At 51.6% G+C, this 22,007-nt stretch overlaps 3 protein-coding genes across 15 annotated transcripts in view; 2 read left to right on the plus strand and 1 right to left on the minus strand.

The window, feature by feature from the left end:
• Positions 1 to 8,101, plus strand: part of RNF121 (ring finger protein 121) — a 66,278-nt gene extending 58,177 nt beyond the window's left edge. For both annotated transcript variants that reach the window (XM_023209551.2, XM_023209552.1), the window contains exons 6-9: positions 1,452 to 1,572; positions 5,290 to 5,423; positions 6,024 to 6,125; positions 6,674 to 8,101. In XM_023209551.2, coding sequence (XP_023065319.1) covers positions 1,452 to 1,572; positions 5,290 to 5,423; positions 6,024 to 6,125; positions 6,674 to 6,794 — 478 coding nt within the window. In that variant the 3' untranslated portion in view covers positions 6,795 to 8,101. The remainder of the gene's footprint in view (positions 1 to 1,451; positions 1,573 to 5,289; positions 5,424 to 6,023; positions 6,126 to 6,673) is intronic.
• A 344-nt stretch (positions 8,102 to 8,445) lies between these two features.
• On the plus strand, positions 8,446 to 18,260 carry IL18BP (interleukin 18 binding protein). Of its 5 annotated transcripts, none has more exons than XM_023209554.1 (7): positions 8,446 to 9,514; positions 10,100 to 10,145; positions 10,396 to 10,480; positions 10,862 to 11,068; positions 11,713 to 11,836; positions 11,914 to 12,061; positions 12,293 to 13,060. In XM_023209554.1, exons 3-7 carry the CDS (start codon positions 10,453 to 10,455, stop codon positions 12,416 to 12,418), a joined length of 633 nt encoding a protein of 210 aa, XP_023065322.1. In that variant the 5' UTR covers positions 8,446 to 9,514; positions 10,100 to 10,145; positions 10,396 to 10,452; the 3' UTR covers positions 12,419 to 13,060. The 5 variants fall into 5 exon arrangements, 4 of the variants coding, with proteins under 4 accessions (XP_023065322.1, XP_023065324.1, XP_023065321.1 ...); XM_023209556.1 differs by having other exon boundaries at positions 10,920 to 11,068; XR_004229246.1 differs by adding an exon at positions 17,105 to 18,260 and having other exon boundaries at positions 8,446 to 10,480; positions 12,293 to 12,925.
• Positions 13,363 to 22,007, minus strand: part of NUMA1 (nuclear mitotic apparatus protein 1) — an 81,596-nt gene continuing 72,951 nt past the window's right edge. For 7 of the 8 annotated variants that reach the window (XM_023209543.2, XM_023209549.2, XM_023209545.3 and 4 more), the window contains 11 exons: positions 20,869 to 20,937; positions 19,350 to 19,469; positions 19,049 to 19,267; positions 18,772 to 18,929; positions 17,237 to 17,483; positions 16,486 to 16,714; positions 15,691 to 15,827; positions 15,109 to 15,285; positions 14,705 to 14,821; positions 14,381 to 14,602; positions 13,363 to 14,036 (listed from right to left, as the gene is read on the minus strand). In XM_023209543.2, the coding sequence (XP_023065311.1) occupies positions 14,025 to 14,036; positions 14,381 to 14,602; positions 14,705 to 14,821; positions 15,109 to 15,285; positions 15,691 to 15,827; positions 16,486 to 16,714; positions 17,237 to 17,483; positions 18,772 to 18,929; positions 19,049 to 19,267; positions 19,350 to 19,469; positions 20,869 to 20,937 (1,707 nt within the window). In that variant the 3' untranslated portion in view covers positions 13,363 to 14,024. Of the gene's footprint in view, positions 14,037 to 14,380; positions 14,603 to 14,704; positions 14,822 to 15,108; positions 15,286 to 15,690; positions 15,828 to 16,485; positions 16,715 to 17,236; positions 17,484 to 18,349; positions 18,930 to 19,048; positions 19,268 to 19,349; positions 19,470 to 20,868; positions 20,938 to 22,007 lie in introns of those variants that run through there. The other variant, XM_023209550.3, reaches the window with a different exon arrangement.

The following is a 22,007-nucleotide window of genomic DNA, read 5'->3' on the forward strand; positions in this document are numbered from 1 at the left end:
TTTTCTTTTTTTTTTTTTTTTTGAGACAGAGTCTTGCTCTGTTGCCCGGGCTGGAGTGCAGTGGCCGGATCTCAGCTCACTGCAAGCTCCGCCTCCCGGGTCCACGCCATTCTCCTGCCTCAGCCTCCGGAGTAGCTGGGACTACAGGCGCCCGCCACCTTGCCCGGCTAGTTTTTTGTATTTTTAGTAGAGACGGGGTTTCACCATGTTAGCCAGGATGGTCTCGATCTCCTGACCTCGTGATCCGCCCGTCTCGGCCTCCCAAAGTGCCGGAATTACAGGCTTGAGCCACCGTGCCCGGCAACAAAGATAATTTTCTATAACAAAGATTTATAGATTCAAGGTTGCAAATTATTGGTCCTTGGAATTATTGAACCTTCTAATGTTATAGGCAAGATCTTTATCCTTCTTGTTAAATAGATTTGGACCAAAATTTAACTTTGATGACATGATACAGATTATTTATATATGTAGTTTATAATTTTATAGTAACTACTGTATATTAATAAATATTTACTAAGTTTATCTTTTTTTTTTTTTCTAAACCTGTGTTTGACAAGCTGTTTCTGTAAAGGTCCAAATAGTAAATATTTCAGGTCTTATGGGACAATAGGACTATAGGCCAAGGCAGGTGGATCACCTGAGGTCAGTTCAAAACCAGCCTGGCCAACATGGTGAAACCTCATCTTTACTAAAAGTACAAAAATTAACCGGGTGTGGTGGCACACGCCTGTAGTCCCAGCTATTCAGGAGGCTGAGGCAGGGTTCATTTGAACCCGCTACTCGGGAAGTGGAGGTTGCAGTGAGCCACTGCACTCTAGCCTGGTACAAGAGGGAAAACTCCTACCCTGTCCCACCCTGTTTGCCTGGGGAGGGGGCCAGGTCTCAGGTAGTGAGCATGCTTTGTGCTCAGTTGTCATAAGTTGAGACAATCTCAGAAGGAGGGGCATGTGGCCACTGGGATAATTTTCACTCTCTGCTCCAGTGACACCCAGATTCTGGCATGCCCTTTTCTCCTTATGGATAGCTCAGCTGCTTCAACTTGAGTGGCTAGCTGGAGGAGAGACAGCCCAGCAAGGCAGCTCACTTAATGTCTGGCACTTACCAACAGTGGAGTCCCCAACATGTAGGTCCCAAGGAGCCCAGGTCCTGGGCAGCTGCAAGTCATTGCCACCAGTTAGGGGAGGCAAGGACTAAGAGCAGAGTGAGGAAAAGGGGTAGGAGGGGATACTGTAGCTTGGTCTTTGCAGCCTACAGTGCTAGCCTCCCCCAGAGGTATTCATGGGCCATGTAAAAATAGGCAGCAGACTGGATTTGGTCATAGTTTGCCCACACTTGCTGTAGCCTTTGGGCCTTCTCGCTTTGGGCCCTGCTTTGTGTGTCCCAGAGTAGTAATCCAAAGAAGATATGTCTCAGGGTGGGTCTTTCTAGCTCTAATACTTCCCTTGCAGGATCAAACCAGAAGATGCCATGGACTTTGGCATCTCCCTTCTCTTCTATGGCCTCTACTATGGAGTTCTTGAACGGGACTTTGCAGAAATGTGTGCAGACTACATGGCATCTACCATAGGGGTGAGTTCATCCGGGTTCTTAAATACTTAATAGACTCTTGACACCTCCAAATTGTTCAAGTTGACGTCACTTGTTTAATGGACGAGAAAGGCACTAAGAGGTGAGATAAGCCAAATAAAATTCTTCAAGATGTGTGTATGCATGGACATTCCTTCCTTAAAGTTTGGAAAGCAATACAGCCATAAAAAAGGATAAAACCATGTCCGTTGCAGCAACATGCTAGCTGGAGGCCTTTAGTGTAAAGGAACAGAAAACTAAATACTGCATGTTCTTTCTTATAAGTGGGAACTAAACGTTGGTTATTCATGGACATAAATATGGCAGCAATAGACACTGGGGGCTACTAGAGGAGGAGGGAGTGGGGACAGTGGTTGAAAAACTATCTGTTGGGTGCTGTGCTCAGTACATGGGCAACAGGATCATTCGTACCCCAGACCCCAGTATCACGCAGTATACCCATGAAACAAACCTGCACATGTACCCTCTGAATCTAAAATAAAAGTTGAAATTATTTAAAAAAAAAATTAGCCAAATCTCAGATGTAACTATAATTTTTCTCTTTAGGGCCATTATAGGAAGGAGCCACTTTATCCAGCAGGAAGTTAACATTCATTCAGTAAATAGTTTGTAATGCCTGCTGTGTGTCTAGACACATAGCTATGTGCCCGAATTACAAAAGTGTACAAAAATAAATATTGTTTTTGCCCAGATAAACTGGGTGGGAGATATGGCTATTATAGTAACAAACACAGATAAAAATAACATTACAACTTTAATAAGCGTTATGTAGGAAAGGTTCATGATGCTGTGAACACATGTAGTAATGTCATTTGACCTAGTCTCGGGGCTCAAAGATGGCTTCCTTGAAAAAGTGACTGTGGAGCTGACTTGAACAATGAGTAGGAGTTAAGTGGATGAAGTGAGAACCAGGCAGCGGAAAAGAGCATTCGTAAGAGTCCTATCATGGGAGATAGTGTGGGTGTTTTTGAGGAACTAAGACCAGTGCGGTTGTATGGCCAAGAAGTGTCTGGAGAAGTAGTGACTAGACTAGAAAAAAGCCTGTAGGCCAAATTAAAGATTTTGATTTTTATACTAAAAATCCTGGGAGGGGCCGGGCACAGTGGCTCCCTTTGGAGGCCGAGGCAGGCAGATCGCTTGAGCCCAGGAGTTCAAGACCAGCCTGAGCAACATAGTGAGACCCCATCTCTACAAAAAAATGAGAAAAAAAAAAAAAACTAGCCGGGCATGGTGGCACATGCCTGTAGTCCCAGTTACTTCGGAGACCAAGGTGGGAGGTCACTTGAGCCTAGAAGTTTCAAGGCTGCTGTGACCTTGTTTATGCCACCAAACTACAGCCTGGGCAACAGAGCAAGATGTTGTCTCTAAATAAGTAAAAATTCACAAAGTGTACAATAATCATGTAAGGGCACAACAATAAATGATGGGGCACAAAAGTGCCTAGTCCATATTTGGTTATTGTTTTTGAACTGCACAGTGGTAGGAGTTGCTCCTTACAATTTTTACTTTGTGAACTTTTATTCCTTGACTTAACTCACAACAGCTACAACAACAGCCACTGTCACCCACTGCTTTACCAAAAATTGGGGAAGTTTTCATACTTGCTTTATTAATCTTTAACTGTATGTGTAAAGCTACACATTTCATTTCAACATTTAATATTAAAAGTGTTTTGAGTCTTTATTTAAGGGACAATTTGGTGTCTCTTAAATAGAGGTTTGGTGATGTCTTTGTGACAGAAATATGACACAGGAAATGAACTCATCAATTAGCCAGTGGTATAATTGGTTTTGTTATATGTCATTTCACTTAAAGTCACAGTTTCCAAGAAACTATCAATGAAGTTAAGAGAGGACATACTGTATTTGAGAAGTATTTTGGAGGTAAGTTAACAGGACTTAGATATAGTTTGGTTCTGAAGACTGAAGGGGAAAATATGAAAGAAATGTAGCTCTCTAAGCTGAGATTTCTGATTTGGCAACTGCTTGGATGGTAGTACCTTTCACTGGGATAGGAAATGCTGCAAGAGGAGCAGGTGGACCTCACGAAGAGATGCTGAAATATGGGTAAATTAACAACCAGTTTGAGAAATGCAAGTAAATATTTCTGATTTTTTTTTTCAGAATGGAAATATATCTTTGTTGTTTTGCTGTTTATAAAAGAAATATGTTCTCTTTGTAATTATTTAAGCAACACAGAAGTGCTCTCTGTCTGAGTATCATCCCCCAAGACCCCACCCCAAGAAGGAGTATTTCCATCACCTTGGGTAACTTTAGTACCGTTTAAGGCCAGGGACTTTTTCTCTCGGTATCATGGGAATATTCTAATTTTTTTCTCTACTGGATCAAATTGAAAACTGTACATTGGATCACTTAAAAACAGTTTATTAGGTTCCTTTTTGAACAACTGTCTTGTATTTTACCTTCATTTCCCTCTTACCTATTTGTGTAGACATTGGATCTTCCTTTAACCAGTTCACTCCCCAGAAGAGATTTCTAGACCATGTCGCCATTTTGACCATTTTGAAGTATACAGTTCAGTGCCTTAATTACATTTGCAGAATTCTGCAACATTGTCACTGTCTAATTCCAAAATTTTTCATCATCTCAAACAAACTCTGCCCATTAAGCAGTAACTCCTCATTACCCCTCCCCACAGCCCCTGGTTTACCTCTAATATACTTTCCATCTCTGTGAACATGCCTATTGTAGATATTTCTTGTAAATGGAATCATACAAGATTTGTGCCTTTGTCTCTGGCTTCTTTCACTTAGCGTAGTGTTTTCAGAGTTCATCCGTGTATAGAATGTATCATTCCTTTTTATGGCTGAATAGTATTCCATTGTGTGTGACACTGCATTCGGTTTATTCATTTATCTGTCGATAGGCACTTGGGTTGTTTCCACTTTTTGGCTACTGTGAGTAATGCTTGAGCACTGGTGTTTAAGTGTGTTTAGTCCCTAGTTTCATATCTTTTGGGTTTTTACCGAGAATGGAATTGCTCGGTCATTTGGTAAATCTATGTTTAACTTTTTGAGGACATGTCAAACTCTTTACTTTCTTAGTTATGATAATGCTTAAGTGATATCTGTATTCATGAAACTTTTTTGACACTTCCTCTAATTTCTTTAAATTCCTTGAAGTGAGATTAATGGGTCAAAAGATGCAACAGTTTGAGACACCATGCTAAATGCTATCCGAAAGGCTTGAACCCCTTTTGCCGCTGCCATAGATGTCTGAGAATGCCCTTGTCACCAAACCAACATGGCACTTAATATTTCACTGTTTTAAATGTTGGAGAATATTGCTGTCCATTTCTGATGGAACCATAGTCTAGCGACAGAATGGCTTGCCTGACAAAGCTCCTGATCACCAGCCCCCAGTCCTTCTCCCTCCTCTTTCCCTTATCCTTTGGTGCTGATCTAGCCCAGTCTACAGGTCCTGTTACATCTGACTTCCCAACTGTCTCTAGTCCGGTCACTTCTCCCCATCTGCCCAGCAAAGATGATGTCATTTTGACTCGTAAAAGATGACCTTTTCTAAACAGTTAAAAAAAAAAAAAAAAAAAAAGTCCTCTAACTGTGGGCCTCCCCCTGCCACTGTGCCTCCTCTCTAGAAGTCCTGAGGCTTCTGTGGAGCTTCCTACTTTGGCTGCTTCTCACCGCTTTTCCTATCTTTCCTTCCTGCTATTCTCCTTCAGTTCTACAGCGAGTCGGGCATGCCTACCAAACATCTTTCAGACAGCGTGTGTGCTGTGTGTGGGCAGCAGATCTTTGTGGACGTCAGTGAAGAGGGGATCATTGAGAACACGTATAGGCTGTCCTGCAATCATGTGTATCCTCCCTGGAGCTCCTGGGCCACATCTCTCCTGCAACCTGCACACTCCAGTGAGGGAGAGAAAGGGGGTGGTCATGACCCTAGGTGTGCTGTCCAGACCCTTGAGTGTAGGAGAGCCACGAGAGGGCTGCCTTCCCCACGCTTTCCCACAGATCAGAGTCACTCTTAGGTAAACAGCGGTTACAACCTGGCTGGGTCTGAGAGGAACCTGAGGCTGCAGCTAGTGAGGCCATGCTAGCTTACCTGAGATCTGACCAGTCACAGGGGAAGAGGACCCTCTAATGGGATCCCTCAGTTTAGCATCAAATCCCTTATTCTGAATAACACTTCTAATATTTATCATGTATTTACCCAGCTCCCATTCTGTGCCTATGTTGAGAGAGCCATGTGTTGTCTCCATTTTGCCCCATAACAATCTTGTGAGACAGGGATCATTATCCTTACTTTACATGTGAGGAAACAGGTTCAGACAGAGGGACTTGCCCAACATTACAGAGCTGATAAAGCATGAAGGCAGGATTTGAATCTTTTAAAGACTGGCCTGGGGCTGGAGTGCCGCCCTGGCTCTCACCATTTCCCTTGACCAGCGGTGCTCAGCTTCCACGAGTTCTGCATCCGCGGCTGGTGCATCGTGGGAAAGAAGCAGACGTGTCCCTACTGCAAAGAGAAGGTAGACCTCAAGAGGATGTTCAGCAATCCGTATCCTTTATTGGGGTCCTTGTTGGGAGTGGGCTGTGGGAAGAAAGTACTGGCCAGTGTGCCCTGCTTTGGGTCCTCCCGTGGCCCTCACTTCTGCCTTCAACCTATTCTTAGCCTCCTTGCAGCTATTGTCACGGACAGATAGATTTGTGTCAGCCTTAGGCTATATTTTCTTACACTGGCAGTTCCTTCTTAGAGAATGTGTTACAGGAGGCCATCCCTGCATGTTAGTCGTGGGGAACTAGGATTTCTCTCTCTACCTCTCTCAGGGCTGCCCTGCCTCCCATACCAGTCCCCTCTGTTTGCCTCCTGCATTCTCTGCGTTCAGCTCTACTCCAACGGACAGGCTGTGAGGAGGAAGAGGAGGGCGAGGGCAAAGTTGGGAGTAGGCTGAGTAGGAAGTAAGGCTGGGCCCTTCCAGAAAGCCTCCATTCCTCTAGGCTGTGGAGCAGCTGGAAAGTGGGGCAGACCCAGGGAGCCCCACCACCCATGCTAGATCACTCCTGGCAGCTCTTGCACAGAGCCTCTTTTCTTTAACACACTGACAGCTGGGAGAGGCCTCACGTCATGTATGGGCAACTGCTGGACTGGCTTCGATACTTGGTAGCCTGGCAGCCTGTCATCATTGGCCTAGTCCAAGGCATCAACTACATTCTAGGCCTGGAATAGTGACGAAGAGCATCAGTGGAGAACCCACCCCACACGCCGTGGAGCTCAGGGCACTCTCCTGCCTGCCCACAAAGACCTTCTGGGTGGGAAAGACTCAAAGGGGCGCTTGGGCCACTCAGGACCCCTCCGGTTGTGTCGGACTGGGGAGGGATATGATAGAGACCCAGCCAGTGGGGCTGTCAGCAGTGGGGGGCTTTTTAAAGGAAAACTATTTTGATGAATATATTTTAAAAACCTTTTTTTTTTTTTTTTTTGGAGCATAGGAATTTCCCCCCTCCAGGCTTCACCCTCCCTGCCTAAGCAGGGTGGGGGCAGAGCCTTGACATTTTTGGTTTAAAGGAGCCTTCTCATCTCTGGCCAAGAACACTGCTGGGCTCCCAGGTAGCTGAAGACCTCAGCCCACCCACTCCCTTCCCTTTCCCTGTGTGGGGCTCAAGCCTGGTGCACTTAGTATAGAAGAGCTAATGTACTCAGGCTGGTGCCACGGGTGAGCACCAAGTGTCCTCCCTCCCCCACTGTCTGGGACAACAGGACAAGTGTTGTGTCTGACTCTGTCTCCCCCCGTCCAGGAGCTATAGGCCGGTTGAGGCAAGTGGAACCTTATCAGTGACTTGTCCAACAAGGGAAGCCTTGGGGCCTCAGAATTCATTGAAGATTTGTTTTGGGACAACTGGAAGAATCAGCACCATGGATACTTGCCCGTGGGCAGGGCTGTGGTCAGCCAAGAATAGAGGTCATATAGTTGGGCCATGGGGCAATTGTTGGCAGCCATGACTGACGGCCCCTTGTGCAAGCTCATTCTTCAGTGGATCCTTCAGTGGAGTGGTGACACGTGCCAGTGGTCACTCTGCCACATCACTTCTTTCTTGAAAGCCTAAGAGTGTGTATGCATGTGTGTGTGTCTGTATGTGTGTGTGCACGTGAGGCAGAAGAATATGACAGATGTCAACTTCTCCCTGTGTCAAATGATACGCCCTTGAAGCTGGCAGGGGATTCCCAGTCCAGGGAATATCCCTACATGATTTTTGTCATTCATGGGTCCTCCCTGGGCCTGCCAACAAAAGTGGTGGGTGGGTAGAGGGATAAGGCCCAAGTGAGTACAGGTTCTCAGAGGGGGCTTCTAGGAAGGCCCCAGCCCTAGTACTAGGCGACTTGAATAAAGTGGGAGGTCAAACATGAGCCTTTGGCATTGGGTTTCTAGGGAATATGACCCAGTAGGGCCTGCTCCTTCAAGGGCAGCAAGAACCAAGCAGGATGTTGTCACTCCCGTCTGAATAAAGCTCCATGAGCTGGGTTGGAAAGCTGAACATTTATCTTGCTTTCTTCTTCCCACCTCTTTCCCTGGAGTCTCCAGGGGTGTCTTGCCTTTGCTAACCCCCATCTGAGACCTGAGGGTCTGGGGATGGTTAGGCCTGCCTTTCTGCTGTTCCTGGCTGTTCCCCTGCCGACATCCCTAGGAGTGGTGGAATGCCAGGCTCCTGTCCTGTGGCCTAAGGGGGCCTGGGGCATCACTGGGCCTGCTTTCAGACTGAAGTTGCTCTATGTTCTCACTGCCTGAGGCCAGTGTCCTGCCACCACCTGCCTGCCTTAGGGCCATACTCAACTTCAGCTTCTCTTTCCCAGCGATGGCTTCCCATGGTACCCTGCTGTTTATGCCAGGCTGTTCACCTCCTCAGAGAGGGCAATGGGGCTGGTCAAAGGACCCAGGGATCACCTTTTCACTTTCCCCCCCCACCCGCATGTCAGGCTCAGGTGAGAAACCAAGACCAGGCTGTCCAAAGCTCTTTTCATGTGTAACAGCCCTGAGTCCCTTGACCTCCCCTTGGCCTAACTCTGGCCTTGGTTCCACTAAGGCAGAGTCCTCTTGTCTCTTCCTACCATCTCCCACTGGACTGTGTCTCTCAGAAATCCCAGGCAGCCTTGCCTCCTGACCTAATTCCTGGAGATACTGGTGTTCCTGGGAGGAATTTCCCCTGCATCTTATGTGCTAGAAGTCCCTGGGGCAAGAGGTAGGGGGAGGAATTGAGAGGAGGAAAAACGCGAACTCGATACCTAGAGAAGAAGGATGTGACTTGTAGTCTCCTATTTCTAAATTAGGAATATGAATCTGGTTTTTCTACAAGAAACTTGAGATCACAGCTGACTGTGTCCCTGATGCATCCACCAAACCCAGTTCCATCTGTGGGCCTCCCTGGCTCTGTCACCAGCCCTTGCACCCTCCTGATCACAGGAGTCACAAACCTCAGACGTGCAGCTCCTGTCCACACTTAATATATGCATGCACATTGGATCACCCAGCCCTGGTCTTTCTGCTTCCATGGATAACTGCATGACCCTGAGAGCGCAAACCTCCTTAGATTTAGCATCCTAGGTTCCTCACATGCCTCACCCTGAAACCTGGCGCTCCTGCAGCCCCAGCACCATTTGTCCCATCAGTGACCAGATTCATATTCTGGTGTAGCCTCTGTTGCCGGAGCCAGTGCTGAACCGGAGCCTCTTCCCCGGGAAGTACCCGCCCTTCCCTCCTGTTAGGGTTGGCTCTCGAGCTTGTGTGCCAGTTCCTGGGTTGGCCGTGAGAGTTCTACAGACAAGGGGGAAGTGCTCTCGGTGTATTTCCTGTGGTGGGTTCACATGCAGCTAGACACAGCTAACTTGAGTCTTGGAGCTCCTAGAGGGGAGCTTCTGGAAAGGAAGGCTCTTCAGGACCTCTTGGAAGCCAGGTAGGAGTCTGGAACTACTAGTGAACCTAGACTTGTAGCTCTGGCCAGAGGGGCTAGGATGAGAGACGGAGGGTGTGATGGTGGGTGCTGGGAGATGCAGCCGACCTTGGGGCTGGTGGCTGGGGGAGCCTGGGAAAGGCCAGGATGTGGATGGGCTGGTATGGCATTGAGCCTGAAATGGTCCAACTTGGGGTCCCCAGTGCCTAGGAAAGTTGTCCCCTTGAATATTAGTGTGAAGGTGAAGGAGGAAGGAGATGCCTGTTCATATGGAAACAAAGACCTGGCTGTGAAGGGGGGAGGTGAACACCAAAGTCCTGACACTTGGATGGGACAGAATTGATCTGTGAGAGACTCTTATCTAGTTCACACCTAGGTGACCCTGGGGGTGGCGTGGGGGTAGAGATCCCAGTCTGGTATCATCTGGAGAGTAGGGGTCCCAAGAGCTGAAGGTTTCTGGCCACTGAACTTTGGCTAAAGCAGAGGTGTAACAGCTGCTCAGGATTCCCTGGTTAAAAAGTGAAAGTGAAATAGAGGATGGGGGCAGTGCTTTCCCAGAAGGATTGCTCGGCATCCTGCCCTTCCCAGAAGCAGCTCTGGTGCTGGAGAGAGCACTGCCTCCCTGTGTGACTGGGTGAGTCCATATTCTCTCTTTTTGGGTCTCAGTTTTGCTTTCCCTAATGAAGGGGTAAGATTGGACTAGGTAAGCATCTTATAACCATTTGTGGTCATGAGAGCTGGGGTGGGGAAGGATTGTCACTGGATGACCCCCCAGCTCTGTTTCTGAGTGCTGGAAGAGCTCCAGGCTATGCTACGGGAGGAAAAGCCAGCTACTGAGAAAAAGCGGGAGTGGTTTACCATTCTCCTCCCCCACCTTTCACCAGAGAAGAGGACATTGTCACAGATAAAGAGCCAGCTCACCAGCTCCTGACACATGCATCATGACCATGAGACACAACTGGACACCAGGTAGGCCTTGGGGCTACGCATGGGCAGGAGGGGTAGGGTGAGGTCTGTGAACAGAATGGAGCAATGGGCTAACCAGGAGCCTTCACCCCAAGGCAAACGCCACCCAACAGACCTGGTGCTGCTGCTTTAAGAACCTGGGCGGATGCTGTGGCTCTGGCTCCATTCTAAAGCTCCTCTGTACTCTATTCAATAAGGGGCTAAAGGGGTGGGTGCTGAGGTGCCCCTCTTCCCACTCGGATTCCCTGGCTGGAGCCCAGACATGTCTGGGCTGGAGTTACATCCTTACCCGGGCAGCCCACTCTGTCTCCAGTCCAGATATGAGCCAGGATGCTGAGCGCTCCCAGCAGCCCAGCCGCTGACCTGTGACTCTCCTTTCCTCAGACCTCAGCTTCTTGCGGGTCCTGCTTCTATGTGCTCACATCATCACTTTTCTGGTCAGAGCCACACCTGTCTCGCAGACCACCACAGCTGCCACTGCCTCATCTAGAAGCACAAAGGACCCTTGCCCCTCCCAGCCCCCAGTGTTCCCAGCAGCTAAGCAGTGTCCAGCATTGGAAGTGACCTGGCCAGAGGTGGAAGTGCCACTGAGTAAGAAGCACAGCGGTCAAGGGTGGGCTATGGGCACAGAGGTTCCCAGGGTCGGGTTGACTCCTGAGCACCAGCCCCCTTCTGCCATGCACTACCAGCCGGGCCAGCTGGACTGAGCATGCACCATTCTCCTTCCCCAACCCACTATCATGGGTGTAGGCTTGGCACAGCTCCCAAGATGCTCCCTACGAGGTAGGATAGAGAACTCAAGACATAAGTAATGGTCACAGACCTCCCAGAGCCTTGGTTGCAGTGGACTCCAAGGCCAGCCCCACCACCCAGAGCCTGCTGGCCTCTGGCCATCTCAGAGGAGCAGCAGCCATCCAGCACTGCCTCTGTCACCTGGGTTCCCAAGTCACCGAGGCTGGGCACTAGAAAAGGTCATCCTGAGGAGACAGGTTCAGTAGAGGAGTCATCACGTGAACCAAGGACCCTTCCTCACATTCCCCATGTTTAGGGCTAGGGCCTCTCAGAGACAACTGCACTTCCCCTTTAACGGACATTCCCACCTGGGTGGTGTGCAGAGCAGTTCTCTAGGTTCCAGATTCATGGGGACTGAGGGGAGCTGGCACGGAGGGCACAGCAGAGCAGGGCAGGGGAAGGGCCTGCTCTTCGGAAGGGCTAACCGCTGCCTGTGTCCCTAGATGGAACGCTCACCTTATCCTGTACGGCCTGCAGCCGCTTCCCCAACTTCAGCATGCTCTACTGGCTGGGCAATGGTTCCTTCATTGAGCACCTCCCAGGCCAGCTGTGGGAGGGGAGCACCAGGTGAGGGTCGCAGCAGCCAGGTGGGTGGGAAGGCCTTCTGCGGCCCTCTCATGACCTTTCCTTCCCCTCCGTTCCAGCCGGGAACATGGGAGCACAGGTACGCAGCTGTCCAAGGCCTTGGTGCTGGAGCAGCTGACCCCTGCGCTGCACAGCACCAACTTCTCCTGTGTGCTCATGGACCCCGAACAGGTTGTCCAGCGTCACGTCATCCTGGCCCAGCTCTGGGTGAGGAGCCCAAGGAGAGGCCTCCAGCAACAGGAGGAGCTCTTCTTCCATATGTGGGGAGGAAAGGGTGGGCTCTGCCAGAGCAGCCTCTAAACTAATGCCCAGCATTCCTGAAGGTCAGCCAGACAAAAAGGAACTTGGGTCTTGGGCAGGGGAGGCGTGGCCTGGGGCAAAGTGATGAGATATCCCTCGTTTCCTTGGCCTGATCCTTGTCTGCCTTCACTTCCCTAGGCTGGGCTGAGGACAACCTTGCCCCCCACCCAAGAAGCCCTGCCCTCCAGCCACAGCACAGGGCCACAGCAGCCCACAGCAGCGGGGTTAAGACTCAGCACAGGGCCAGCAGCAGCACGACCTTGACCAGAGCCTGGGTCCTACCCGTCTACCTGAAGTGAACAGTCCCCGACTGCCTACAGGCTGTGTGGGCGAGCAGCGCACTCCCTCCTCCTCTGCTTTGGGTCCCTTCTCTCACCAAATTCAAACTCCATTCCCACCTACCTAGAAAATCGCAGCCTCCTTATAATAATGCCTCCTCCTCCCCCTGGCATTTTCTCTCTACCGACCCATTGGCTCTCCTAACGTCCTGCTCCTCACACTGCTCTACTGCTCAGAAACCACCACGACTGTTGATGCCTTAGCCTTGCACTCCAGGGCCCTACCTACATTTCCCACATTGACTTTCCGGACGCCTCCAACTATTCTTGCTTTCCCCAGACAGCTCCCACTCCCGTGTCTCTGCTCATTTAGTCCCGTCTTCCTCACCGTCCCAGCAGGGGAACTCTGAAGCCTGGTTGAAACGCCACCTCTTCAATGAAGTCGCCCTTGTTCAGCTCTGGCCACATTCTGCAGACTTCATGTCTTCTTGCTGTATGTTGTTTTTTGTTGGTTTCCTTCACTCTAATGGGCTGATCCAGGGAAGGGATGGGGGCAGTGGCTGCTTCGGCTCCACACTGTATCTGTGTCATCCCCACATGGGGCCTCATAAAGGATTATTCAATAGAGGCATCCTGACATCTGTGCCTGTCCCAGGAGGGAGTATGGGAGAGAGGGACTGCCACACAGAAGCTAAAGACAAAACCTGCTTCAGGGGAACACAGGCTCTTGAAAAAGAAGAGAGAATAGCCCGTAATGCTCCCCAGGAGCAGAGGCCAGTAATGGAGACTGGGAAGACCCTGGAAAGGTGCACCCCCAGGAAAAGGGATGAGAGAAAGGAGGTGGTCTGGAAGACTCAGTGGGGACAAGGTAGGCTCCAAAGAGCCTAGATTTCCCCTCCTTTTCCCACATAGATCAAGGCAACTCAGTACTCACGGGAGAAAAATAGACTTTATTTACAAGTAATAACATTTAGAAAAGATCCATCCCCGGCCCTTAAAAACCTTCCCATCACTCCAAATCCCACCCCAGTGCAAGTCTGGGGAAGGTAGGGTGTGAGCTGCCGCTGAAGGCTGTCCCCCCAACCCCACTCCTGAGACACAGGCCCATCGTCCTGGGAAAGAGCATCCTCTGGCAGGTGCTCCCACCAGGTCAGACCCAGTCCTGAACTTCAAGAGTGAGGGCCCCTGCTAGGCCCAGCCTCCAGGAGAGCAGGAACCAGGGCCTACTCCTCTTATGGTCCCTTCTAGATCCAGAGGCTAAGAGGAAGACTGGCCAGGCCCAAGGACCCAGCCATCAAAACCAGCCTCAAATCTGGTTGTGATGGAGAAGTGACTTTGCTTTAAGAAAAAAGGAGGCAAAGTAGGGAGAGCGCCCACACTGTCCATGCTCCAGGCCTCCTGGGCCAGCTCTGAGAAGTTGCCAGTGAAGGTCCGGGGACCAGGTCAGGGTGCGGGCAGGCATCACTGTCTCTAGGGGTTTGGCTACTGTTGGCCTGGGAGCTGAGAGAAGGCACTGAGAGGGACAGTAGAAGGAGGACCAGGTGAGGTCAGCATCAGGGACACAGGTGGGGCCACTCACTGGTACTGGCCCTTTAATGCTTTGCCTGAAAGAGACAGTCACAAGGCCAGATGAGAACTTGGGATGCCAGCCTGCACCCACGGGTTCGGAAGACCTCTTCCTGCTCCCACGCCCCCATCTGGATCCCCCCCCTCGTGAGCCCCGGGGTTATGAGGCTGTGCCTGAGCAGCTCTGGGTGCTCTCCATGAGAATGGGGCCATCTGTCTTCTCTCCTTGGTAACGAGTAGCTACCAGGACAGCGACACCTCTTACCCCGCACCCTCCAGCAGCCTGGTGTGGTCCTGTCTTGGATGCTACTCCGTGGGGCGGTCTAGGGGGTGCCCATGCTCCCATCGGGTTTCCCTCCCCCATCCTGCCAGTGGCCTCTACCTTGCCCTTGGCTCGAGGGGTGGCAGTGGTGGCAGCAATGGCAGCAGCAGTGGCGGCGCTGGCTGTAGTGGTGGCGATGCGCGGAGAACGGCGGGTTCCACTGCGAGTGTTGGGGGAAGCCTTGGACAGGGCCTTCTTTGAGGCTCCCCGCCGCAGAAGGCTGTTCCCTAGCTTCTTGGGTGTGTTGAGGATGCTGAAGGCCATTGACTGCCGCCGGTCAGCCTGCAAGGAAGGGCTGTCAGACTGGGAGACCCAATGCTGCCTTCCCAGGCCAGCCTGCTGTGTCACACTCTGCCAGCAAGGTCCTGCCAGCCCCAGCCTCACCTGTTTAGTTGAAGCTGGAGCCGCTTTCTTCTGGGCCTCAGTAGTGCTCCGTTTGCGCCCTTCATGTCGGTCTCGGGGAGTCATGGGGCGTGGGAAACAGCTGGTGGCCTTCTTAGACTATGGGGAAGAGGACAGTTAGGCAGACGGTAGCAAGAGGAGTCACATCTGAAGCCTGGTGTCTTGTCCTCTTAGAGCTGAGTGGACCTTGTAAGTCAACTTGTGCAACCTGCTTCCCTCCCCGACTCTGGGCCAGAGTCTTCCCTTCCCAACAGTTCCCATCCATGGGTCAGGCCCTTGGAGAGAGGGAAGGAAAAGGGGAGAGAGGGAAGGCTCCCTTTAGTCCTTGGTGAGCTGGGTCTGACCTGGGCAATGCTCCAATGCTGGAGCAACACCCAGAAGCCTACCTCAGGAGTTCCAGGGCCCTGGTGGGGCTCTAAGGAGACCCGTTTGCGCTGCTGCCGGGTGGTGATGCCAGTGCCCTCGGCTATCTGGATTGGCTGCATGCTGGCTCGGCGCAGGGTCTCCTGGGGATCTCCAGTTTTCATCTCCTCATCTGTGATGGTGCCCAGGCTCAGGGAAGGCTGCATGGGTGGAAGAGGCGGTCAGTGGACTGTAGCTGTGTGGAGATGGAGCAGGACCTGGGGCTGTCCCAGAACTCTGCACTTGCCCGCCATTTAGGGTAGGCGGACCCTTCCTACCTCTCATGAGGCCTCCCTTCCTGTTCTGCTTTCTACCTACACCCTGGGCAAATGGCCACAAGCAGTGCAGTCCCGACCAGATTCCTCTCTGAGCTCCTGCTCATCCCCAGGGACTTCACTCCTAAGCACCTTCCCTGCTGTCTGTTCTGCCTGGAAGCATGAGAAAGTCACCTTCCCCATCCTTGGCCAGTCAGCGATCCAGGGCTCTAGTGCTCAGGCTAGATCAGCAGGTGGGATTCTAAGGGAGGACAGGGATGGGAGGCCCTGCACAGTGACCCCAGGGCTCACCCTGGATTCCAGGGGATAGCAGGTCTTCAGGTGTGGGGGGCACACTCGATTGCGCTGCTGCAGCTCTGCAATGCGGTTCCAGTCATCCAGCTGCTCAGGCTCATCCTGGCAAGTGCCCATGTAGAAGCTGTTCCTTCCTGTGGATGGCAGGGAGGTGGGAACAAATGAGCCCGGAGTCAGCAGGTGGCCTGCTGGCCCTGGCATCTTGCCAGCCTTTGCTGCCACCTACCCCATAAACTTGAAGCCCAGCACACCAATCTGATTCAGTGCCACAGGTGCAGGAGTATGGCACACAGACTTGCTATCCTAGGGGCTTGCTCACCGCCTTCTCCTTGGAGAGGGCAGAAGAGGTCACACACAGAGGCTGCTACTACATCTTATTCACCCGCCAAGGCTTGGTGCCCAACACCCAGAGGAATGAATTAAGGACCAGGAATTGAGTCCCAGGGGCTCTCTGGTGCCCAAAGGACAAGCGCTTCCAAGAAGAGTCTGGCCAGCCTGGCCTTTCCAGCAGCCCATCACCACCTAAGGGCATGGAGGACTCCCCACAGCTAAGTGTCAATTGTGCTGGGAATCCCAGGCCCTTAACTCTGGCTAAGAGTGCCCCCAACACAGCCAGCCCCTAGATGGGCAGTTAAGAAAGGCCCTGAGGCTGCAGGAAGAAGGGGCAGGTGGAGGTGGACGGTAGCAAGGAGGCCAGCCTTGGATTTTTAAAAAGCTTTCCTCTTTTCCCTGTGCCACGATCCACCTTCCATTCTAATTTTGGGGTATAGTAAGTCCCTGTAGTCCCCTCACCTGGAGGGGCCCCACTGGACACCCTGGCCTGGGAGCGACGAGCAGAACTGCGAGTGGTGGGGCGGTAGCCAGGCAAGCTGAGCAGGGCTGAGTTGCCATAATCGGGAGAACTCAGGCGAGCTAGAGACTGAGTAGAGGATGTGGCTCGCAGGCTAGCCTGGGAAGCCGGAGCAGACCGCGTGCTATAGAAGGATGAGTTGGCGCTGTCTGGCTCTTCCACATCTAGCTTCTGGAAGAGAGAGTGAATCTGTTGCAATGGGGTGGGCCCTGGCACTGTACAGAAGCCTCCCATTCCCTCCCGAAGCCCTCAGATCCCACGGCACATCCATGCATTCCCAACAGCTTTGCAAAGGCCCTTAACGTGTGTGTCTGCAAGAAACGGGCCTTGTTGACAGAAGCCCTCACAAGGTGGTGCTGAGGTTGTCAAGTCTCTTTTCTATGCATTTTTTTCATGGAGTCTATTCATAATGCTTTGAGGGAGGGAATACGGAGTGTTTATCGGCCCATTTTAGAGGTGAAGTGCAAAGAAATGAAGTGACTAGCCCCAAATCACACTGCTAGGAAGTATCAGAGCTGGGGCTGCAGAAGTGCCCCTAACCAAGTCACTGCCCTTTTTAAGACCTCAGCTTTCCCACTGTAACACGGACTGGCTGCTCATCCCTGCGTGCTCCTGACTGAGTGCCCAATGCAAAGACGCCCTTGAGAGGAAGTGGGAATTGCTGCCCTGCAGCCCCTGTCCCGGCAGCCTGACCTTGGTCATGGTGATGTTGATGATCTGTGTGGTGCGCCGACGAGCAGAGCGGGTCTTACGACCTGAGTCCAGGAAGACATCTCCTAGGGAGTCCAGGCTGCTCTCCAGGGGGGCCTGACTCCGAGCAGGGATGGGAGTGAAGTAGAGACTCTCCAGGGATTCTACCTTGGGGGGCAGGCGCTGGGAGATAGGTGAGGCTGGTTCTCCAGGGACGCTGGTGCCGTCTGGCTGGGTACGAGGCAGCTTGCTATGGAAAGGAAACCTGCTGAGGTACAGTCCTTTGGACTAGAAGGCATTTTGTCCAGCCCTTTTCCTAAGTGACCATTTCCCATACTTACTACAAGCAGATGAGGTCAAGCAGCCCATCTCTCTGATTTTTCAGAGGTACCAAGGAAAACCCTTGACCTGGGCCTTCCTTTCAGTCCACTCCCCTGGCTTCTCCTAATACCTCCTCATAGTGGCAATGCCCAGACCCAGATGTCCCATCCTCACCAGATGCCCATGGCTGCTCCACAGCAAACACGTCCCAATCTAAGCCCACTTCGCTGTTCTTCCTCCTTCATCTCCCATTTCAGTGAATACAAGCACCCGCCACTCAGGCCCCCAAACCATGAACATGGGCATAATCCTATGTTGTCCTGCTTGGGAAGCCCAATCACTAAGCTTCCTGAACAGCTCTCCTAACCACACCCTCTCCATGCTCATGTCCTTTCCCTGGTTTGTCTTATCTCCTCTCACCTAGACTCATCATGGCACTGACAGAGGCAGATGAGTGGTGACAAGCAAGGACTCAGGCCAGGCTGCACAGGGTCAAACCCCAGCTCTACCACTGGGGGACCTTGGGCAAGTGACTGCCCCTCTATGCCCCAGATTCATCTGTTAAAGGAGACAGAATAAACCTACCTCAGAGGGTTGTTGGGGGATGAATCAGGTATAATTGTTATGAGTGCTTTACGTCTAGCACAAAATAAGTACAATGTAAGTGTTTAATAAAAACAATATATATTTCCAGTCTTAACTTCTATACTGGCTATTAGAATAATCTTTTTAAGATGGAAATTAACCATGTACTCGTCAGTTTCAAATTCTTCCAAGGTTCCTTTTTTTTTCCCCTTAAACCTTTCAATTACAGCCACCAAGGTTTCCTCAATGCCTTTAGGATCCAGTCTTAATAGCCGGTCTCCAACGGGGAGTCCAGACGGCCCTCTAGGATCTTGGGCCTTCCTGGCCTTGCATCTCAGCCTAGTCAGGCTCTTTCACAGCCTCTGTTCACACTGCTGTTCTCTGTCAACCTGGCACACACACCTATGGATGCTTTCAAGATTCAGCAGGAGCGATAGCTTCCATGAAGCCTTTCTTGACCACTTGCTTTTTATTCCAACTGTGCCCTAAATAGACATCTGGTATAATACCTGTTTTTCTTTATTCTTCTCTAAGAATAAATTTAGATCACATCTTATCTCACCAGGATACAGCCTGATAAACAGCGGGTACTCCATAAACAACAGATAGAGGGAGGAAGGGTGCCTTCTGACCTGGTGATACTGAGTGGGGTCCCCTCCTCGCAGCTCAGATCCAGGCTGTCAATACTCAAGTCCAGCGGGGGCTTAGCCTGGGGCTCACGGCTCTTTAAAGCATCAGTTGCCACCTGGAATTTGCCCAGGTCTCGAAGCTGCTGGTCTGCGTGGGCAACCTGAGAAGGAGAGGGCCAGGGGGAGAGTGAAGAAAAACCTAAGGCAGCAGTGGCCTGGAGGAGAGGGCACAGGGTCCAGTGGAATAGGGGTGAGGTGAGTCTGCCAGCCAAATTCTTACCTGTGCCTCCAGGCTGCGCACCTGGGCAGTAAGGTGGCGGCATGTCTGTTCAGCCTCCTTGGTCTTCAGCCCAGCCTGCTGTAGCTCATGGCCCAGCCGTTCGGCTTCAGCTCGCAGCTCTTTGTTTTCCTTTTGCAGGTGCTCCAGGCTCTGCAGCTGCTCCTGCAGCTCTTGGTTCTGCTGCTTCTTGGCATCATAATGAGTTTTGGCTTTCTCCATCTGTGGGCAGAGAGGATGGGTGGGTGGGGCAGAGGCTGGGGGGCAGGAGGAAGGTGGCATGGGCTGGGGCTGGGCTCCCTACCTGCAGCTTATAGTGCTCAGCTGCCTGCTCCTTCTGGCTCAACTGGGCTTGCAGTTCATTCAGCCGGGCCTGGAGGCGCTGGGCCTCCTGCTGGCTCTCACCTCCCTGAGCCTGGACAGCCTGAGAAGAAAGTCCACTCAGGAAAGCTTGTCTGCCCCCTCTACCCAAGTTCACTCATCTGCATCAGCCACTGGGGCTCCACAGGTGCTTCAGACTCCTGCACTTAGGAAGAGGAAGAAAACCACACCACCCCAGATACACTCCACCCGACTACAGCCTACTGAACCTGAAGTCCCACACGCCCTTCAGTCCACATCCGTAGTGGCCTTTCCCTGACCAGCTCCTGCCCTATCTTTGCCTTCTTTGAGATCAGACACAAACTGTCTCACCCTCTTTGCATGCACACACAATCTCCCCTGGGAGGAAGGGAACCGATCCTCGAGGAACACCCAGGTGCGGAGCCTGGAGTGAGGCACTTGGCACGTGAGCTCTCTGAGGACAGAGGAACTTGTTTCTCCTCAAAGCCACTTTGAGAAGTCACTTCATCCCCTTTTCAGGAGGAAACTGAGTTCAGAGATTTAAGCAAATTGACCATAGCAACAATGACTAAATGGCAGAGTAAGATTTGGTCCACCTAACTCCAAAAGCCCATGGGGGCTTATTTATGATGCCCACACTGCCTCCTGTCCAGATCATAACTCCTTAAGAGCAGGGCCTGATTCTCTGTCCATCTGCAAGGCCAGCAAGTACTTTGCTGTAGATACTGTATAGAAGCAGCCCACCCTTGCCTCTCCTAACACAGGACAGGCCCCACAAGGAGCAGAATAAACATTTGTTATTGCAATCAAGACATGCTGTGGCACCATGGTATGAAGGTGAGCAGGCGAAATGAAGCTCTGAGCTCCCACCAACTCCTAGGACCCACCAGGGCTTTATTGAGTCCCAATACCACTGATGCCCAATTCCTTTGCCCCTGACTAAAGGCTGTGAAGCCTAGAACTGCAGAAAGCAAGTATTAAACCAAAGAAGGTGACACAGTTGGAAGCATTAAGAATGTTATTAAACTGCACTGTAATATTCAACACTGGTGACACTCGTTCTTTCCCTGCCCAGACTATCTGGACTTACATGGTTCAACAGAACTTTATGCAACGGTGGAAAGTTCTGTATCTGCGCTGTCCAATACAGCAGCCACAAACCACATGTAGCTACTGAGCAGGGACACAATGTAGCTAGTGTGATTGAAGAACTGGATTTACTTTAATAAATTTCAATAACCACACATGACTAGTAGCTGCTGTAGTGGACAGTGACAGTTGAGAGATGGGAACCACCCTGGTTGTCTCTTGAGAGCTCCCAGAAGACACATGCAGGGGCTTCTAAGCCACAGGCTTCCTAGGAGGGCTGCCTGGAACACAGGGTGCCCCTCCTCTGCCCTGACACCCCCACGGCACGAGAGCTTAGAGAACAGCTTTCCTCCCCTGTCCAGAGGCCAGACCCGTTCCCCCAGCTGCCCCACCTTCAGCTTCTGCTGCTGCACTTTGCTGGCTTGGTCAGAGTCAGCCAGTTTCTTCCTCAGTTCTTCCACCTGGGGAGGGAAGGGGGGGACAGAAGACTCAGGAGGACTTCCCCTGGATGTTCATCCCAGATGTCCACCCATCATGGGGTGGCCCAGACCAGGATCCCCCGTGTTCCTAGAATAAACTGAGGCCCTTTCTCTGGCCTCCCATTAGGGAACAGCCTGCTGCCCAGGCTGCGTGGCAGGGCCTGAATGAAGCAATCTAACACATAGATGTTGCCAGGGCCACCTGTCCATACTTGCCTCTACCCTGAGCCTGCAGAGACAGAGGTCTGCCCAACCCCTGTCACCCCCAGAATCAGAATTGGAGAGCTGACTCACCACCACCACCCTGCTGCTGCCACCACTCTGCAGCCGCAACCTTCCCAGGACCTAGTCTGTAATTCTAGCCGACATACTCAATGAATTGCCATGCCTCCCTCCCAGAAACTGCCAAAGCGCAAGCCCAAAGATGCTCAGACCTCTTCCCAACATCCACAGGCTGTTAGGGCTGGTGCTAGCAGCATGGCTGCTGTGGTTAGCACTGGGGGAACAGATTGCTGGAAGACAAGAGCAGGTGCAGCACATGTACTCCAAAGCCCACCCAACTCCCACAAAGAGGAGCACAGGGAGTAGGGGAAAAGAAAGAACATAACAGCCCCATGCACCCCTGGCTGCTTCAAGTATTCCGGGAGTTCAAGCATGACCAGGCAGCTTGGTCTCCTTGACCATTGCTTGGGCTCCATTGCTAACTGTTTGCTATTCACTTTGATTCTCCCCCATTATCACAGGCTCCTTAGAGGAAGAGGCGGGCCCAATTTTTCAGCAGTCCTGGGGCAGCTGCGTAGGAGAGTGATGGGGAAAGGGTGCTCTAACACTAGCTCTATAGCCTCGGTGTTCAGGCAACACAGAGATTCCCATGAGAAAGAGGCAGCCAGACCATGTGACCCCCACTCCCCTGCCCCCATCTGGTACAGACCCCTCCTGCTACTTCACCCTCAGCCTTCCTGCTACAGACATCTCTATGCTGTGCTCGGGGTCAGAGCCCCAGAAAGTGATGGGCAAGTGTCCTGAGCCCACAATTCTCCCTAACCTGTGGG

This window comes from Piliocolobus tephrosceles, chromosome 13 (assembly GCF_002776525.5).
Source record: "Piliocolobus tephrosceles isolate RC106 chromosome 13, ASM277652v3, whole genome shotgun sequence".
Lineage (NCBI taxonomy): Eukaryota > Metazoa > Chordata > Mammalia > Primates > Cercopithecidae > Piliocolobus > Piliocolobus tephrosceles.

What these genes read in the sequence shown, in the direction of transcription:
- IL18BP (XM_023209554.1), top strand. Translation starts at nt 10,453, where the DNA reads ATGACCATGAGACACAACTGGACACCAG. An exon ending in GAGACACAACTGGACACCAG is followed by an intron (nt 10,481 to 10,861) that starts GTAGGCCTTGGG and finishes TCCTTTCCTCAG; the next exon opens with ACCTCAGCTTCTTGCGGGTC. An exon ending in AGAGGTGGAAGTGCCACTGA is followed by an intron (nt 11,069 to 11,712) that starts GTAAGAAGCACA and finishes CTGTGTCCCTAG; the next exon opens with ATGGAACGCTCACCTTATCC.